This window comes from Pinus tabuliformis, chromosome 9 (genome assembly GCF_031772625.1).
Source record: "Pinus tabuliformis cultivar Carrire ecotype Pingquan chromosome 9, CPIR1, whole genome shotgun sequence".
Taxonomy (NCBI): domain Eukaryota; kingdom Viridiplantae; phylum Streptophyta; class Pinopsida; order Pinales; family Pinaceae; genus Pinus; species Pinus tabuliformis.
Window position 1 is genome coordinate 1678186884 of NC_142307.1, and position 20381 is coordinate 1678207264.

General features: G+C 36.3%; 1 protein-coding gene across 4 annotated transcripts in view; it reads right to left on the reverse strand.

Moving 5' to 3' along the window:
• Positions 1-18507, reverse strand: part of LOC149155332 (uncharacterized) — a 36346-nt gene extending 17839 nt beyond the window's left edge. The window contains exons 1-5 of one of the 4 annotated variants that reach the window (XM_089445345.1): positions 17589-18507; positions 16282-17474; positions 10554-10644; positions 10147-10304; positions 9965-10016 (exon numbers count right to left, since the gene is read on the reverse strand). In XM_089445345.1, the coding sequence (XP_089301471.1) occupies positions 9965-10016; positions 10147-10304; positions 10554-10644; positions 16282-17474; positions 17589-18138 (2044 nt within the window). In that variant the 5' untranslated portion in view covers positions 18139-18507. Of the gene's footprint in view, positions 1-9366; positions 9434-9964; positions 10017-10146; positions 10309-10553; positions 10645-16281 lie in introns of those variants that run through there. The other 3 variants (XM_089445346.1, XM_089445344.1, XR_016263550.1) reach the window with 3 other exon arrangements.
• Positions 18508-20381: the final 1874 nt, after the last annotated feature.

Consider the following 20381-nt stretch of genomic DNA (forward strand, 5'->3'; position numbering starts at 1 on the left):
GTTGCATGAAGGATTTTGAACAGCATTGACCAACAACAATGACTTGTTTGACTGTGTTTTTGTGAGGGATATCTCTATTTGGGCAGGGCACATTTCTAGGCACAGAAATCAAGGCAGACCATACTGTTTGACCATCACTGACTGCAAAAGGGTTTGACTGCAGTGTTGACCAAGTTTGACTGAATATTTTTGGACTGTTTTTGGGCTGATTTGATTTGTTGTTGGAGTTTGAGTTGACCAAGTTTGACTGAGTTGTTTTGGAGGTCAAAATCTGCCCTGTTGACCAACGTTGACTTTTTGGTTAGGGCTTTCTGTGGCTACTGTTTGACTGGACATAATTCACTTTGTTTGGACAAGTGAATATTTCATATTGTACTCTTTCTCTCTGTTGAACTTTTGAAGAATAATAAGAAGAATTGATCTAATGGTTTCCCCACAATGGGGTTTGTCCCTGACATGCGCCATATCTTGTATCCTCTTGTCTTGGCTTGTCTTCTACAGTTATTGTTTATGTTCTATCTGCATTTTACCATCATGTTGATGTGATTGCTAATCTAGAAATTGGTATTGGGCTATAATAAAATTGAAGTAAAATTTCTCTTAAGCATAGAACATACCATTGTTATCTAAAATTAACACCAAACCTGCTACAAATGAAGCATCTACCCTTTCTTCCATCTTTGAATCCAAGTCTTCCTTGACATTGCTTCTTTGAACCTGCATTGTTCTTCTTTTTAGCATGAGTAAAGAACGTAGTTGGATCATCCCCCTATTTGAAGGCATGTCTCTCTCTATCATCCTTGTTTCTTCTTGAGTACATCTATAGTCAACAATTCATCAAAACCTGGAATCCGACCATTGTTGAGGATAGTAGTGTTGAACACATCCCATTCACAAGGGAGACCTCCAAGGGCAATGAGAGTGAGCTCCCTGTCAGCAATAACTTCTCCAGTTGATATAAGATCATTTTCTATTTCAATGATCCTCATGAAGTAGGATTGGATATCTTCGTTTCTTCCCTTCTTTATGTCCTTCAACTTGTTCTTGAGAAAGAGGGCTTGGTTTGCATTACTAGCCTTAAACATGCTAACCAACTTGTCATACATCTCCTTAGATGTGCCCAAATCGGAGATGTAAGCAACTAAATGCTTATTAATAGAATCCCTATTAATTTTCTTAGCTTTGACTTCACCTTTCTTGTACTTTTTCTTAGCAGAAGCCGATGCATTTGAAGAAGGTTCAACATTATTTCCCTGCACATAGTCCATAGCATCATGCTCTTCCAAAGTCAAGTCAAGAAACATCTTCCATGATAATCAAACTTATCATTGAGCTTGTCATCAGATTTGAAGTAAGATGCGGAGGCCATTGAATCTTGTCCTTGACCAACAAATCTCAGTGATTGCTTTTCCCACTCTTTCTTGGGCTTTGTCTTCACCTCAGCTCTGATACCATGTTAAATTTAGATAATAATGGTATGTTCTATGCTTTAGAACAATTTACTTCATTTTTTCTTATAAGCCCAATATCAAATTCCAGATTAGCAATCACATTAACATTGAAAGTAAATGCAGATAGAACATTAACAATAAGCAGAAGACAAGCCAAGACAAGAGGACACAATATTTGGCAGATGCCAAGGAAAAACCCCAATGTAGGGAAAACCCTTTGATCAAATCTTCTTATTATTCTTCAAAAGTTCAATAGAGAGAGAGAGAGTACATCATACAAAATCTACTTGCCCAATCATTGTAAAACAATTCTATCAAACTGCAGCCATCAAGATGCCCTAACCAGAAAGTCAACGCTAGTCAAACTAGTAGAAAGTCTCCTCCAAATTAGATCAGTCAAACCCAGTCAACTCGGCATCCAAAGACAATCTGAATCAACCCAAAACAGTCCTAAAAATTCAGTCAAACTTGGTCAACGTACAGTTAACTTTGCAATCAAAGGGCCTGCGGTCAATGCAGGTCAAACAACAGCAAATTCCTCAATTTTGTGCCAAGAGATGCGGCCTACGTAAATCGGATTTCTTGCGTGAAAAACGCAATCAAAGGAGTGAGATTGACCCTCGATCAATGCTGGTCAAGGCTGCTACAGATGACCCAAAAACAATCCTGAAATACCAGGTTGAAATTTTTGGTCTACCCAAGTCAACGCATGAAGAAGAAGAGCTTCTCCTATTTGTTGTACAAACCAATGAGAAGGAGAGAGAGAAAGATGTGTGTTAAGTGTGTCCAAATGAGGAAAAGGCCTCTTCTATTTATACACAACATTGAGGGTCAAGAGACACAACAGTTGGGCTTTATAAGCCTACATTTGACTGGAGTTGACCTTAACAATTTGTCCATAAAAGAAATAAATTCATAATCCCATTTCTACTTGTCAGAATGAGACGATCTTTAGATCAATCTTGCACCTCCCGGAAAGAGGAATCCAATAAAAATATCATCCATATGAGTTGTCCAAGGTGGAGTTTGGCCCTAGTTGCCAATTTTAACAAAATGACTATTTGCTCACCCTACACAGACAACGCAAAACACTTCTAGAACAGCTCCTAAAGGTGTGGCATAATGACTGCAATGCAATTATCTCTTTCATGAATGACCTTTAGAGGAACCAATGGCATATGCAGGACAACTTGGCTCGTCCTCGACGAAACCAATGGCACATTCAAGGAACCCTAGAACGTCTAAATAGTCGATTAGCCCACACGGAAAAACATGTACATTGTGAATTTCAACCTCCGACTCCCCCTGGCTCAAGACCAAGGGATCCTGCTCCAGTAACTTCATCAAAATCCTAATGGAAATCTATTATCTTGATCTTGTTGGTATTTTGGTTTTGTGTTCCCCTTCAGTTTTGGACTACAAAGTCCTTTTGGCATGGTGTGATCATTTTTGGAAGCTACCTACTAGACAACAATCTGGTAAGAGTGAGGCTGGTAGGATTTTGCAAAATAGTGGGCAATGATGTAATATTTCCATGTAAATGAAAAAATTTGACTTACGAGGAAAAACAAAAATCCAATCATAAGTATTTGTCAAGTGGATACAACTTAGCTCCCAAAATTTGATATATCACATAAGGGATTCATGGAAATAAAGGCAATATCAACGTTGAACAACTTTCCAATAATAAGCATTTGTCACGTGGATTTAACTCTAATACTGGATTTCCCATGAGGCTTAGAATAGTTAGTGATTGGGTGTACTGTTAAGGCTCTCCTTTTATGAAATTCACTAGTTCAAACCCTTCAGGTTGTCTAGACAAATTTATATACAAAGGAGAATGTAAAGTTTGCCCAAAAAATAGAAACAATAGAATCTCCAAGGTTACCACTACCATTATACATACCTAATCAAAGATGGGAACTTCTTTACAAGGTTACAAAAATATAAAGGTAAGCATACCAATGTTGTTGTCGTTGATAGACTCACAATATATGCACATTTTTACATAATTCAAAGTACATATACAGTGTTCCAAGGGGCAAAAGTGTTCATGAAGGAAATTCATAGACTTCATGGTTTTCCTCAAGCAATAGTAAGTGACAAAGATCCAATATTCACAAGAATTTTTTGAAAAGTATGGAAGATGAGTGGACCAACACTAGCTATGAGCTCAGCATATCATCCACAAACAAATGGTCAAATTAACAAATGTTAGAGGGTTATCTACGATGTTATTCTTCAAACAAGCAACCTCAATGGCTAAAGTGGTTGCCTATGGAAAAATGGTGGTATAACACCAACTATCACACATCTACTAAAATGTCCCTAACTGAGGTCCATTATGGATTTCCATCTACTAGTATCTCGTACTTTTTCAAAGATAAGTCCAAAGTACAGGAAATAGAGTCACATATAGAGAAAACTAAAGAAACTTTGACAATTCATAAGAAGACCTTCAATTGGTGCAAAATATGATTAAGTAGCAAGTTGATCAACATCAAAGTGAAAGATAATTTGAGGCGTGTGATTGAGTATTTTTGTGACTACAACCTTATAGGCAATCTACACTCAAGCAAGAGAAGAATCAAAAATTAGCTCCAAAATTTTATGAACACTACAAGATTATTCACGGGATCGGACAAGGAGCATATGAGTTAGATTTGCCTTCTTCTCACATTCATAAGCTTTTTTTATATCTTGCCTAAAAAAGGTTTTGGGACAAAATATGACAGTGGAAACAAAACATTAAAAATTAAATGAAGGGGGAAAGTTGATTCTTGAACCAAAAAATTTCTACACTAGTGTTCTCTCTCTCTCTTTAAAATAGAACCATTATGGAATACCTAATCAAGTGGAGAATGTGCCTCTAGAAGAAGCTACATGGGAAAATGAGCAGTCCATGAAAAAACACACTCAATTACAAGTTTTGAGGAAAACGTTTTACTAAAAAGAAGGGGGCTATGTTAAGGCCCTAGGGCTCCTATGTTAAGGCCCTACTAAGCATTCATTATCAATTTATTTATTATGGCTAGGTTAGCCCGATGGTAGGTTACATCATGTCACTTTATCACCTATTTATAATAAAGCAAATTCATTTATATAGGCATCATATCTTGTCTTGGGATCAAAATCATTGTAAAAGAAGGTTTCCTCCACAAAATGGAATGTATTCTTTGGCTTTTGATCATGTTTAGGTCGTTTGGTTCATAACACACACATAAAAAGAGAGTGTTATGAACTAGACAACTTAAAAATGATCAAAATTAAATGAAAACAATCCACTTCGAGGAGGAAACCTCCTTTCACAGTGAATCCAATCTCAATACACGATATGCTCATATATTGACATAAGACATATAAACATACATATATACATATGTACATACCCATAGGCATATATATAAACATATATACATATATACATGTACACCAGTGTTGCACATATCGCGATAATATCAAAATTATCGTCGAAAACCACCTTGCCAATATTATCGCTGGTATTTATCATGATAAATTCCCTGAATTGAACTTATCGTAATAAATTGAATTTATCGAGAATATTTAGGTAACTATTGTGATAATTTCAAAATTATCGCCCTGCTCTATCAATTTCAACTTATTAACATTTTTTTTTCTTTTGACCCTAATTTTTAAAAGCATGTTATGGGATTGAGTTGTGAGGATGCTCTAAATATTTCCATCAAGCAAACAAGAGGAAATCTATTGTTTTCATTTTCCATGATTCATCTCATGAGATACATAACCTAGTAGTTAATGGTAATATTAAAAGTGACATTTTCCTTTTATCTTTCATTTCATCCTTTTGCTTAAATTTTTAATATTACCATCAATTGACTCGAGATGTTTGAGAGTGGTTTTGACCTCATTGGATTTCATATGGAGAAAGTAGAATTTTAGATCCCACTCAAAATCCAGCAGACTTAACAGTTTTTAGGATTTCAGGATTGGCAGGATTGCAATGTTTCTATTACATTTTGTGATGTACGAGGGTATGGAACTAACATTTAATCAACATCACCAAGCCCTCTATGTACCTCAATGTTGGTGGCATTGACTGTTGAGCTCCTCCTTCATGACTGTAGTATTAATGTACACTTAACTCAATTATTCATGACCCTAGTAAAAATGTACACTTCACTCAAGCAAAATCATTGATTAGGATGTTAAGCTTTTTCTATTTTATTTTAATGCTCAAAGAATGATCTTGATGAGGAGGATCCCAATATTGAATATAGGCAATGGTTGGTTTTGATGTTCTATAGCTATTTGTTGTAGCATGATTTTCTTTGGATTTCAGAGGCTATTTAGGGTCCCCTCTCTATTGATTTTTTTTAATTCAAAGCACTCGTTGATATTTTTGTTACATGCACCCTTGCTATATATACATGGTAAATTTTGCACATTTATGTATAATAATTTGGATTCATATAGATACACGTGAATTATATTTTTTTTTCAAAATTTGAATATTTTATGTATTTTTTGGTCGACTAATCTTTTGGTCCAGTTGAGGATGTTGGGACAATTTTCCATCAAGCAAACAAGGGGACATTTGTTGTTTTCATTGCCATGATTCATCTCATGAGATACATTTATTGTTGTTTGGTACCTAACTGGCCATTAATCGAGTTTATTTCTCCAGTTAGCAAGATTGGGCATTTGATTGACTAATTTGGCCGATTTTCAGTTTAACCTAGTAGTTTTTAAAACTATGGTTTAAACTTTAGAATATAATAATCTATGTGGTGCTCTTAGGTGAATATATACTATGGTTGGGTTGGTACCTACCCCCAACAACCTCTCTCATGCCTTTAAGCTAAGCGGGAGGCTAATTTCTTTCCTCAGACAATCTCTAATGCCCAAAATTGAACCCAATGGGGAAGAAAGAAATACGCGCGTGTGTGTGTGTGAGGGAGAGAGAGAGAGAGAGCTCTAATCTACTCCACCTTTAGCCTTATGTGAGAGGAGAGAAACCTTAACATACTTCATATGGATACATAAAATATGGTTTGAAGATTAACATGCATCACAGACAACCATGTCCCCAAGCAATTTGAACCCCACAAATCTCTATAGCATAGCAAATATAGTAGCACACTCAATTATATTTGGTTTTAGGAACTCCATGTGTGTATATATATACATACATATGTGTGTAATATATGTGTGTCTGTGTAAGTGAGGAGAGAGACCTTCACCTCTATCCTTATGAAGAGGAGAGAGACCTTACAATACTTCATATGGATGTATAAAATATTTTCAAACATGTCCATAAGCAATTTGAACCCCACATATCTCACCAACGTAAAAAAAATATATAGTACCAAACCCGATTTTATCTAGCTTTCAAAACTACATGCTCAAATAGCTTACAAATACATTCCAACTTTGTAGGCTCATCTATCATTACTTGAACTATCAACACTCTTTATATTGCATCCTTCAAAGGTTTACAAAATATTGGTCAATTTTGTCATGCCCAATTTCACATATTTGTCTCAAATCCACCACAATTCATGGATTTAAATGAAAATAGTAAATATTGAACAAGTACTAATTCTTCGTCCAACCACCAAGATGGTTCATTTTAAGGCCTTCGAAGATTCAATCATTCTATTCTAATTTAAGAATTAACTTCAATTATCTTATCCTAAGAACATTGCATTCAAAGAGAATTAGTCGAGGACTAATATATAAGTTTTAGTCTTGGGATTGTCTCTGATGCTTAGACAACACAATGAAAACATCACATATTGGGATTAGTAATGGAACATTGAATTTTTAGGTAGGAGTGATCTCCGAAAGGATTTGGGATTGAATCTCATCTTGTGTATTACTTTTGACTATTAAGCATATATTAACATAGTAAGAACTTTGGATAAAATTTAGCTCAAAGTGTAATGATCCTTGGGATTGGTAATGAAACATTCACTTTTAGATAGGAGTGATCTCCAAAATGATTTGGGATTGAATCTCATCTTATGCAATATTTTTGGCTATTAAACATATATTAACACAGTAAGAATTTTGGATAAACTTTAGCTAAAAGTGTAATGATCATCTATCTTGTGAACTTATAGAAACTTTTAGAATAAGCTTCATGCCATGCATTCTTGGGGCAATATTTATGTATATTATAAGGTATAGTAGTGTGGAAGACTAAGGAAAATTGATTGGATTTAGCCTGGGTGGTTATGGGGAGAAACTGGTATTCTCCCTACCGAAGTTTAAGCCTTGCTTGTGCCCAATTTTCCCCTCACGGACTGATTAAGGCTAGCAAGGTACTAACAATGTCACTCAGTTAAGTGCTCCAGAGTGGGGCAGAATGTTTCCAAACATTTTTATCCCAAAGTGTTAGTTCAAATTATCACCAATGTTGTTGAACATTTAAGTAGTTATGTGCCAATAGGTGCTAATTCAAATCCCCTACACACTAAAGTACAAGTTTACTAGGTATGCCACCCATAAATGTGTGGAAGCATCCCTTAGGTTTCCTTACAAGGTTTTCCCAGGAAAAGAAATTATACTGGGAAAGACATTCAAGAAAACTAACCAAATTGCATAGGATAATGTATAAGCTCTATCAACAAGACCTTGTATCTTGTAAATGCTCAAAAGGTTCGTCTTAAGGTTCTCAAAGCATTTATCATTAAATTCTTGGTCACAATATAGTAATAGATTGGTGAGATAGCCATTGTGTAGATTTTGGACAAGTCTAATTGAAGGGATTCTGAAAAGAGGGATCAACATGGTTTAACAAACAAAGGGGAAGGTATACAATTGGAGGGCAAAAATACTCAAATTAAAGGGATTGAGAAATGGGGTTGCTAAAACACTAAAATGTCTATACCGAGCATTACAACAAGAATCATTGGCTTTAATATTGAGCCCTACGAAAATTTAAAAGCAATCACAAATATGATATAATAAAAGCATTATAAAGCATCCGCACACCTTAAATGTATATGAAGGACACCTCAATCTTGAAAGGGGATTGGAACAATCCTATTATTAGAAAAATATGTAATGCAAATCATTAGATAAATATAGCAGCTATGCTTCAATATTTTAAAAACAATTTAAAATTGAATTTTCAGCCTACAAATAGTGCCATCATCAAAATCAATTTCTGCATCCATAGTATGTCTCCCCAATTAAACCATCCTCATTAATAATATTTCAGTATTTCTTAAAACATCCCTTGGACCTTACATCAAGATTATTTTAACAGCATGAATATTTGGGATGCCAAACAAGGTGATCAATAATGAGTGCAGCCCCCTTCTACACCATAAAACAGAAGAAAATTAAGGTCATAGGCCTCTCAACCACTGCAATTGTAATCCATTAAGAAGTTCCAATGTAAATCTATTTTTTTAGGGTTAAACAGGTATTGTTTATTGATTTCAAAAGTTGAATTGCTAAAAGCTAGCTGCCTTAAACTAGATCCAAGGAGTGCAGCCCCCCTCTGCACAATAAAACAGAAGAAAGTTAAGGTCATAGGCCTCTCAACCACTACAATAATTCAGGTTGCTAGGAAGTGCCTTCATAAAATTCAGTCACCTCCATGGCTTCCAGCATTTCAGCAATTGTAATCCATTAGGAAGTTTCAATGTAAGTCTATTTTTTAGGGTCAAACAAGTACTGTTTATTCATTTCAAAAGTTGACTTGCAAATAACTAGCTGCCTTAAACTAGATCCACGGAGTACTTGTTGGTCAAAGATGTAAAATGTCGCTTTGCATCTACTTATACTGACCTTGTTGCAAATCTATTTGTAGTAAGTTAATTTTTATTATCCTTTTATACATATGATATTTCTTTCTGGATAACATAAGATGTATTATTTCAAAAAAACAAAATGTCTGTTGTCAACCTAGAGTGGGAAGTACCTATCATTAAGAACAATTCAGTATGGGATTGAGTGTTTCCTGTTTTTCCTACAATGGTCCCTTTACCCTGCAGCTTGCATCAGTAGCTCAAGAGTTAAAATATGATTTGAAAAGGGTGAAATAGAAACAGTTGTTAAATGTATCCATGTGCAAGGCAGTATTTAAATATAAAACACAACTATTTGTTATATCAAATACACTAACTGAATACAAGGGTAAGTTAACAAACAACAGCCCTCCATATTGTTATAAGAATATATTTATAAAAAAGGGAATCATAAAGAACAATTTTTATTACTAGATAGACCCAGCCCTTTCGCTCAATATCATTTTTGAATCAGATGTCAGTTATGTGTCGCAAAAATTGAAATATTTCTTCATAGAACTGCTACTAATACGAGTAAGTAAACGAGAAGGCTAAAGTTGAAAGAAAATTTTAAAGTCGTACTAAAATACAAACCTTCTTTTTAGACTCTAGAGTTCTATAAAAATAAACCTTCTTAGCCATCTACATGTTTCCTACATGGAAGAAGGACTATGAACCACTAAATTGCAGAGAAACCAATATAGTATTAAATCTTTTGTAGAAATGGCATACCTGATGTATTATATAGGTGGCAACTTCCCTTATGTGTACCAACAAGTGCTCCCTGATTCCACAGCCAAAATGTAACATTAAAATACATTCAAAGTCCATCCACAACCTCCTCACATAATTGAAAATGTACTCAACTCAATTTCAGCACTCTGCTGGACAGATGGAGGAAAATGTGAACAGACCTGGCCATCAGGGGTGTAGCATGCGGCAGTAACCATTTCATGCAGATCAGTCCAGTCAACAACTTGGCGGTCAGGAATACTCCAAATTCGCACTTTCTTATCAAGGGAACCACTAATAAAGTATCTATCATCGACTGGGTTGAACTGGATGCACGTTACTACCTCCCATGCCAAAACAGAAGACGAAAATAGATAAATGGATAATCCAAAAGTGTTCATGCTTGATATAAATCAGGTATTTTGGAAAATGGGCAGTGATTGACATCCTAGTTAACTTTGTAAGATACCAGCAATACAAACTATCTTGAAGCTAACACACTTCAAACTATGGCAGCAAATGGAAGTGTGTATTTAAACACATATCAAACCAACGTTACAAATATTTACCTAGAAAAAAGTAAGCTTACCATAGTCATTGTGTGAAAAGACTCTTAGACAACTCTTGCTTGGCATGTCCCACAATCTCACTGTCTTGTCCATCGATGATGAAAGTAAATACTGCCCACAACCATATTCAGGAGCTTAGCCACATGCTCAAAAAAAAACTCTTGCTCAGGGACTAGCTTTCAATGTTTTCTTTCATCTAATCCCACAATAAAAACAATGATAATTGTACCATAAAAGTTTATTCAAATTTTGTGCTAGAAAATCATATGTACATCCACACAGTCATCGCAGGGAAGATGCATTAAATGATTTAAGTAGGCCTAAAGCAACCAGAGATTGTAGCAAATATAACAGCCCCAATATAACAGCCCCATAAGAAAGAAAAGCCTAAAAGGCAAGTTACTAGGAATTGGATTCAGATGTACATACAGATCTGCCAGATTTTTGAAAAGCCAAGATCCAATACAGTGTGGAAATGCCATGTATAAACATATCAAAGATAAAATCAAAACCATTCATGAATCACAAGGTTAGAACTGATGCCCCAAGGGGGCAGCTCAATTGGTGATGGCCGTGTTATGAAGTATTATGTATTATGCAAACTATGAGATCCGGGTTCGAACCCCCCCGATTAACCCATGCCTGTGGAAGGGGCATATGTAGGCACCTAGAGTTTGTAGTGGTAGCGACCAGACTTGACCCTGCGTCACATGAGTATGAAACCTGCCCAAGCAATCAATTTCTCTAGATACAACAAAAAAACAAAAAACAAAAAAATAAATAATTTATAAAAGAGAAATGAAATCATTAGATAGTTTATAAAACTAAAGACTGGAATCATGATAAATCATGCCTCATACAAAAAGGATAAATGTAAATATAAAATTGAGTCTTATCAATGATCACTCTATTAATATGATAAAGAAACTCTTGCCACATATCCTAAAATTATCTACATCCTCATCATGTAAATATTTCAACTCCATATCATGGTCAACCACTCATCTTCCTTGAAATCTGGCTTAAAGTATTAAGATTCCCAACCAGGTACAATGGCAAATGAATGCCATATTCTGTTTGACAACATGCTATTTTCTATGTATCATACTCATCTAAGCTAAGTCACTGTGTTCAGCGAACAAAATCTTTCAGATTCAAAGTTAGCCGAACTTAAATGCAGGCCAAATTTGTTTGTTTTGGTTTGCCGAATATCAAGGCAAACTCAAACACGCACAGGATTCGAACCCGAACACAATCATAACACGAATAAAATTAAAAAGGAATTGCAGTCCATTCGATTTAATTTGGCATTCGGCTCAAGTTGTTTTGGCGTTTGATAATTAACCCAAAAAAAAAAAAATCCACAGATGCTAAACTTTGGCGATAAGGATTCAAACCAGAGGATTTGGATCTGACTACTTATACAAATTGTTTTTCTGTTATAAACCACGTAATTATAGAGCACATGGTTTAGCATCAAACAGGTCCAGAATGCCGGATTTTCAAACCACTGGAAAATATATTACAGGCTATAGCATACAGCAATTAATACCCATATAAGCAATTTTATTGTTCAGTATACCAACAACCTACCACTGCAATAAAGCAATATAACTCAAAACAAAATGATGAGAACAAGGATTCATAAGAGTAATTTATAATTATTAACACATCTGGAAGTGAGAAGAAATGAGAGATTCCACAAAATCAGAAGAACATAAACAAAAGAGAGGGAGCTCAACAAAATAAACTGACCTGCCTGATAGTTGCTGTTTTCTCAGGCCAACTGTTTTGTCTTGGTAACAATAAAGAGTATTACCATTGTCTTCGCTGCTGCGTATGCCCAAGTTGGAAGCCAAAGCCAAATCCAAATCCAAGCGATGGTAACGGTGAATATGGAAGAGGAATACAACACAAACAAATAAACAAGTCCAGGGAACCTCATTTATATTTATATATATGAATGAGGCATGTTTAAAATTCACAACTCGTGGAGCAGAGTTGGGTGGGATTATTTCTAGCTTTTTAATTTTCGAGGAATCACTTGGTGTTTGGAAAAGTTTTATTCCCATAGTGTCAGAAAAGTTTTATTATTATGAAAGATGGATATTTTTTTTCTTTTAGAACATATGAAAACCTTATTATATATTGATGATTTTAAAATATCATGTAAATCAATATCAAAAGTTTAGTTTCTCTGCATAAGTTTGAATTTAATTTAACCGAATTTTATCGTCAAAATTTTTATACATCGAGTTTTTATATGTCGAATTTAATGCCAAACTTTATCTCCAAATTTTTAATTATCGAACTTTATTCGAACTTCAAAGTCACAGAACTCGAACACAAACACGAATGACTTAGCTTCTAAGAGAAGCCTTCACCTAGAGTTAGGTGGGATTCATCTAATTAAATTATTAATGACACAGCCATCCTACGTACAGTTTGGACAAAGAAAACTGAAAAATAATATGTACATACTATATACTGTTATCTATATAATGTCTTAAGATTCAAGAACTTTCCCAAAGCTTTCCCACAAGTATAATCAGAATCTGAAAATTAAAGGTTTAATGTCTCAGGCCTTTCCTGCTAGAATTTTCATATGCTATAAAGCCTACAGGCTACAGGTAATTAATTGCTTATACAGCCTACAGATTAATAATAGGTAATGTAACTAAAAGTCTAATCGGAATATCCACTGCTTCTAGTTTCAAACAGGTGGCAAATATCCAAAAAATTAACAAAAAATAAATAAAAATAAAAAAATGAAAACCTAAAACTCTGATGTTTTTGCTTGGGATACAGCGTGTGAGGTCTAGCTAGCACAGGATTCATTTCGGCGGCATGGAATCCATTTCCAGACTTGAAGGATCTGTTTACATAGTGGATCCTACACAGATCTGGGTGGATCCATATCCAGATCCAAAATGCAGATGCACATGTCCAGCCTCAAGACCCCGCGTGAGGTCTAGCTAGCACAGGATTCATTTCAGCGACATGGAATCCATTTCCAGACTTGAAGGATCTGTTTACATAGTTGATCCTACACAGATCTGGGCGGATCCACATCCACATCCAGATCTGAAATGCAGATCCACATGTCCAGCCTCAAGACCCCACAGAATCTAAAATTTAAGGGCTTTGTACATTTAATAAAGAAAATCTCAAACAAATACCAAACAAATAATATGAACTACGAACACAGTGGCTTTGCAATCAAAAAACATTAAGTGAAATGCAGTACAGTTGTGAATCACAATAAATATACATCGAATCTGAAAATTAAGATGGATTAAAATGATGGAAAGACATTCTGACTGTAAATCAAAGGGTGCGTAACATACATTAAATCTGAAATCAAAACAGACAGTAAGGGATTTTCTTTTCCCAGTTCTTTTATGTTACATACACTTTTGACAATTTAGGAGTTGGAATCACTCAGGAAACCCGGTCTCCAACTGGACTCTGTCAAAAATCAATGCAGCAATCAGGTGCAATTTAACACATTCCCTCTGGTATATCTAATTTTACACCAAATCCGAATTCAGAGCATAGAGAAAGCAGTAACAGTTAAGTAAACAAGTAAATACAATAAATTTTGATGTTGGCAACATTTTATAAAAGACCAACAAGGAGAAGAACAGACTCCACAAAGTACCGCAATTGCTACGCTTATTGTATATCATTTTATAAAACAAGGGCTCTATGTTGTGTCAACATGTTTAATTCTGCATAGGAAATTCACTCATTATAGATCGACAATTAATTTCAACTATATGGAAACACATATTTCTAGTCTCAAACCACTGAGAAGATCAATGAACAGTTAACCTGAACATTGAGACCCTGGATCAAAAACATACTATTCAAGAATGTGACTAAATTTATATGACAGTCCAATAAAAAGAATGATTATTGATTGCAATAAACGCTATTCAAGATGTAGGAGACAGGCTTAACTCTGCAAAATGATCCTGATTTGGTGACTCAGTAGTGTACCACATGAATTTGCAGCTTCATGGTGAGTTGAAACCCTTGATTAAAGATGTAATATGCAAGAATGTGACCAAATTTATAACACACTGCAATAAAAGAATGATTATTTATTGCAAATATGATATTCAAGAGGTAGGATCTAAGTGGAAAACACAGGCTTGACTCTGCACAATGAAACTGATTTGGGGAACCAGTAGAGCCGCATGAAATTGTGGGGTCATGGTCAGACATATTTCTAGAGTCTAGGCTGAAAGCTAGGTTGCACGAAACGGGGAAACGGGTACGACTTTTCGAAACGGGAACCGATACGAAACGCGACCTCCCCAAATTTTGGAAACGGAGAAACGCGAATATATATATATATATATATATATATATATATATATTAGGACATTTAAGAAATATGTGCAATCATAAAGCATATAAGATACATTCTAATTTATTACATTATGATAAAATTGTCAATTGTCAATGCATAAACTATAAGTCTCTAAATTTACATCACATTTACTCATGAATATAATGAAAATAGAAATATCCAAAATCAGCCACGAGAAATTTCTAATTTCTTGTCTCATGCTTGATTGGGAGTCTCCTCCTACATATTTGAACAACCTTAGTGCTCTTGATTAAATACAAGTTTCACACCCTAGTACCCTACATGCTCTTCATTATTGGGAGTCTCCCCTGCATAGAGGGCTTGGTTCTCTTGATTAAATACAAGTTCCATATCCTAGTACATGATAAAATCCAATGGAAACATTGCAATCCCCCCAATCCTGAAATCCTGAAAAACAGAGTCTGTTGGATTTTGAGTGAGATCTAAAATTCTACTTTCTCCATATGAAATCCAATGACGGCGAAACCACTCTCAAACATCCTGAGTCATTTCATGGTAATGTTAAAAACTTAAAAAAAAGGATGAAAATGAAATATAAAGGAGAATATTCTTAAAAATTTAAATAAAAGGATGAAAATGAAATATAAAGGAGAATATTCTTAAACATTACCATGAAGTGCATATTAACACTAGGGCAAAAGTTCACTTTTATAATTTTAGACAGGCAACTAGAAGCAACTAGAAGTCACTAGGATAACCTAAAAATAAATTAGAAAACAAATTAAACAAAAAAAAAAAAAAATTAAAAAAACACTAGTAAAAAGCTGAAACGTGAGTCATACGGCCCTGAAATGCATTTTAGGCCGTACTGGCCACGTTTCAGTTTCGTGAAACGTGGCAGTATGGCCTGAAACGCATTTCAGGGCCGTACCATACGCGTTTCAGCGTTTCGTACCCGTTTCCGTACGGAAATGCCCCCTTGCCCTACATTTCCTGCAACATAGGCTGAAAGTAACTGGTAAGGTTGATTATTTGAATTTTGTAGTTCTGCTTTTGGAGATAGATGATCAAAGACAAACTTTGCATAAAAGCTAAATCAAATTTACAACCATCCAAGCAAAGGACCACAAACCAAACCAAAAATACTGGCAACTCCACAGTGGAGATGTTATGCAACAAGGAAACGAAAGCTTGTCTTCAACATAGAGCTTAGATAATCATAGCACACCATGGTATCCACTTGGGAACTGATCTCAAATACAAAAATATATCAATGCAGTTGTAATGTTAAATTCAAATTACATAGTATTGCAAAAATGAGAAGCTGAACTATAATGTATTAACCTTTAAATTGCATTTACACAAATGGATTCCAACGCACCATAAAGTATGATCAATAAGAGACTAACCTGATTTTGGGACCATGAAAGGTCCAAGACATCATCCAAATGACCTTCAAAAGAACAGACTGGCTTTTCTGAAAGCAAGAACACACTTTCCGGCAGCAAAGCACAGTCCATTGTCGAGCTCTTTCTACCAGAGGTGACCTTTCCTCTTTTCTTTTTATCTACAAGGTTTTCAATATTCAAGGAAAGCAACTCTGGTGAACCATTGACTGTAACATGGGCATTGGAGGCATTATCATCTGGTTTATCAGCAGATGCATCAAATTTGCGGTCTGATTCTATCACCTGCCACACATAAATAAGGCGGTCCTGACCAGCACTAGCAAGATAATGGCCATCCAAGCTGAACTTCATTGTCCAAATAGAACCATGATGAGCTTGGATTTCTTGACGCATGTAAAGTGCTGTTAATTCCTTGCAAGACTTGCCATATTGACGCACTTTCGTCTGCTGTGGCATATGCAGGAGAATATCCTGACTATCATCTGTAGCAGAACTAGATCTCCTTCCCCCCTTTTCAGAAGAAGTGTCCCTCTCATCGCTGCTCTTCTTATCTTTGGTGCCCCGAATTGTGTGGGCAACAACCTTGATAGTTTTTAACCAACCCCCTTTCTTTTTGGACTTGAAACTAAGCCTTCCATTTGAGTCAGGGTCGTCTTTCTCCTCTGCTCGTTCCACACTTTCCCGCCGCATGAGTTCCTGGACAATAGGAGAATGCCCAACAGCTCTCTCAAACTCCTCCATGGTTAGCTGTCTGCCAGTTTCCACGTCTCTGAGCTTGTTCCACATGCCATCTTCGCCTACTTCGTTCACAACAAACTCCTTTCCATTATCTAGATTCTTTATCTTACAAAAAGACCCTCCCCTGCTATCTGTGTGAGAGACATCGCCAATGCCATCCCTCCTAGCTTGTTCTGCTTCTCTACTAAGCTGAACTGTTAAATCCCCAAGACCAACATCACTAGACCTAAAGAAAACCTGCACAGAGTCCGAATTGCTCTCGTCATTTCTGTCAACCCTGCTTCCAAGGTTACTAACCTGATCCCCGCCAAAAGACAAATGATTGTATTTTCCGTGGCCCAAATCCATCTCATCCTTTAGGTGTTTGCTATTGCCCGATTGCAAGAGGTCCTTTGCTGCCGTTTCCATAGCAACGATCGCAGATGCCCGGACACCACCACCGAGGGGCGGCTTGGCTGACACGGCAGCTAAAGCATTAGACTCTGGATTACCCAAAACTGCCTCGCGCTTATTTACAAGTCCCTGAATTACAATGCCTTTAGACAAATTTACAGATGTATCGCACTTACCGCCTTCTTTACGCCACACCTCCGCTGGATTTGCACCATCCGACCGAGACCTCGCTATGCTCCAGGCTGACTCCACCGGCTTTCTTCTCGAAAGCTCGTCGCAAGAAATGGATCTAAACATGTCCACTGGTGGTCCTTGTTTCGTTCTAAGATTTGCATCACCATGGAACCCCCGCTGCTTGGCAAACGTATGGGAACCACTGGTTGAGCATTGAGTGTCGGGCTGAATTTCAGAAATCTCCTGTCGCCTGAAATTCGCAGGGGGTTCTCGCTGGAGCTCTCTATCGTTGCTTAATCCCAGCTCTCGGAGAAGCCGCTGGCGGCGTTCCCGAACAGAACCGGGCTCGCCCTTCCATACTTCGTATTTTGATGCCAACGATGCTGCTGCTGCCACGGGTAGAGTGCAGCCATTTCGAACGGTGTTCGATTTCTGACATTTATTTACAGCGTTCAAATAATCGCCGTCTTCTTCGGTATCTGATCCAGAAGTGGAGGCGATTCGATCCAATGACTCAAAGAATTGATCCTCCTCATCGCTACAGCTGCTCATTGTGCAGGCATCGCCTGGAATGCCAGCTCGGAAGCGGCGTGGATTCGATCACATGGCAGTTTCAATAACAAATCAACATTTACATCAAAAATCTAAACCCTACTTACACTTCAATTCAGAACCCAGGGCTGTCTCTAAATGGTATTCGTCAGCAACCGAGTCCCAGAAATTCACAGTCGAATCCAAGCGAACCCAATCTCAGACGTCGCAGGATCGATTCTCCAGCAGAACACGAAGAGATCCGGAGATCCAAATCACGTTTCGTCTTCAAAACCCCCCTCCTCCTCCTCCGCCTCCTCCTCTTCAAACCCTGGGGACGATGACGACGAAGAAAAAGAAGCAGAAGTCCGCAGAATTAGTCTAAAGCACCAAATCCACATCACTTTTACCCTCGGTTAACCAAAACAGAAAAACCTCAACCCGTCATAGTAAAATAACCTCGGGATCAAGATTTTGTTACCTGCCCGGCGACGGTCCGACGCCGGTTGTGCCTGTCGACGGTCGCTCCCAGCGCCGGCAAGTTCCAATCGTACTTAGGGCCTTCACCTCGACACGTGGGACCTTCCGTCACGGCCAAACCGACAGGTGCCAGCGACTCACCTGATGAATTATAAAAGCCCGGGGTTGACGTTAGAAAGAGAGTGTGTATGCGTGTGGTTTTCGGGGGCTACGAAGTGCCGCTCTCGAGTATTTAATAAATCAAATTTATTCCGTATTGGTCGTGCGCACTGCACCGGTGCTATTAGCGCGAGGGAGTGGAGATCACGTGTTCGAATCCCGGTGGGACGTTGACAAAACCCGCGTGTGACTGAGACGCCGGCATCATCATCATATTCAGGGAGCCATTTTGGGGCCGTTTAATAAAAGTAAAACTGCAACACACAGGGCAAACGGCATGGCGGAGGGTAAGCCTCACATGGAAGAATCGTGGAACCCTCTTGCCTTGCCGGCTCTTTGAATCTTTTCACGGGCTTCTTACCTGTTTTGTTGTCTTTCTCCCTTCATTTCGTAACAGAACATTGCTATTATTTACAGAATTGATTTCTTTAGATTTAGTTTTAAATCTTTGTGAATTGTCAACAGCTGTAATGCGCGAATCGCCCTTAATTTAAATCATAATTGCAGGATTATGACATTAATTCATAGCTCCTTCCCGTTCTGTGAATCGGACTTCCCCGCACTTGCCGTTGGCAGGAAATCCGTACTTCAATGTCTTCAGTCCAGTTTCATTCATAGCTTCTTAGCAAACGGGAATATAAACTTGGATCGCTTAAAGGAACCGTGTTGTAAAGGACACAGGCAAATTATATTGAAGGGTTCCTTCCTTGTACTGGTAAAAGAGTTGCTTTTGCTTTGATTCTTTGCCAACACCCAAATTTTAAAACCCTAATGTCACTTTATAACATAGGAGATCCCCTAAGTTTATTCACAGAATAATATTATAAAATATACTTAAAATTTTATTTTCATTAAAAAAAATAAAGATTGCGAACAATTTTTTTTTTTAAATTAGTTACATCTGAGATCTTCAAAATCTTATATAATCTTAGAAATATAATAGGTATAAATATATAACTTTAATTTGTCAAGTTATATTGTTATTTTTAATTTCTACTCAATTTTCAATATATTAAAAAATCACTTTTTTATTCAAATAAGCAATTAAATAAGCTAACGTAATAACAATTTCTATATAAAATAGAGACGGTATTATATCAAATAGCTTATAATTTAGCTGAAAATATATAAACTCAACTCATCTATGTAAAGCATTCATTACATTAAAATTTTATTATTTTAAAAATTAGTATAAATATTTGGAATAAAGTATTTATTAAATTATTAATTATATTAAATATTTTATTATTTTTGAAAATTATTATAAATATTTAGTTTTTTTATATATGAAAAAAATTTCATAATTTAGTTGATGATCAATAATCATTATTGGTTATTATAAATGTAAATGTAAGTTGATTTGTCATCTTTATTCAAAGAAAATCATGCCACTAGAATTATCCATTGGTGGTAGTAAATGGACAAGTTGTCACTCTTATCACAGTTAATGTGCCAAAGAGACAAGTTATCATTCTTGGACCATTAACTTATTCCTTACTTCTAGAAAAACAAAAAACAAAAATAACAAACTCTAACCGAACAAAAACAATTTTAAAAATACTCTAGACCTAAAATATATTTAGTATTTATAATAATATATTATTTTAAAAATTTAATTTATATAA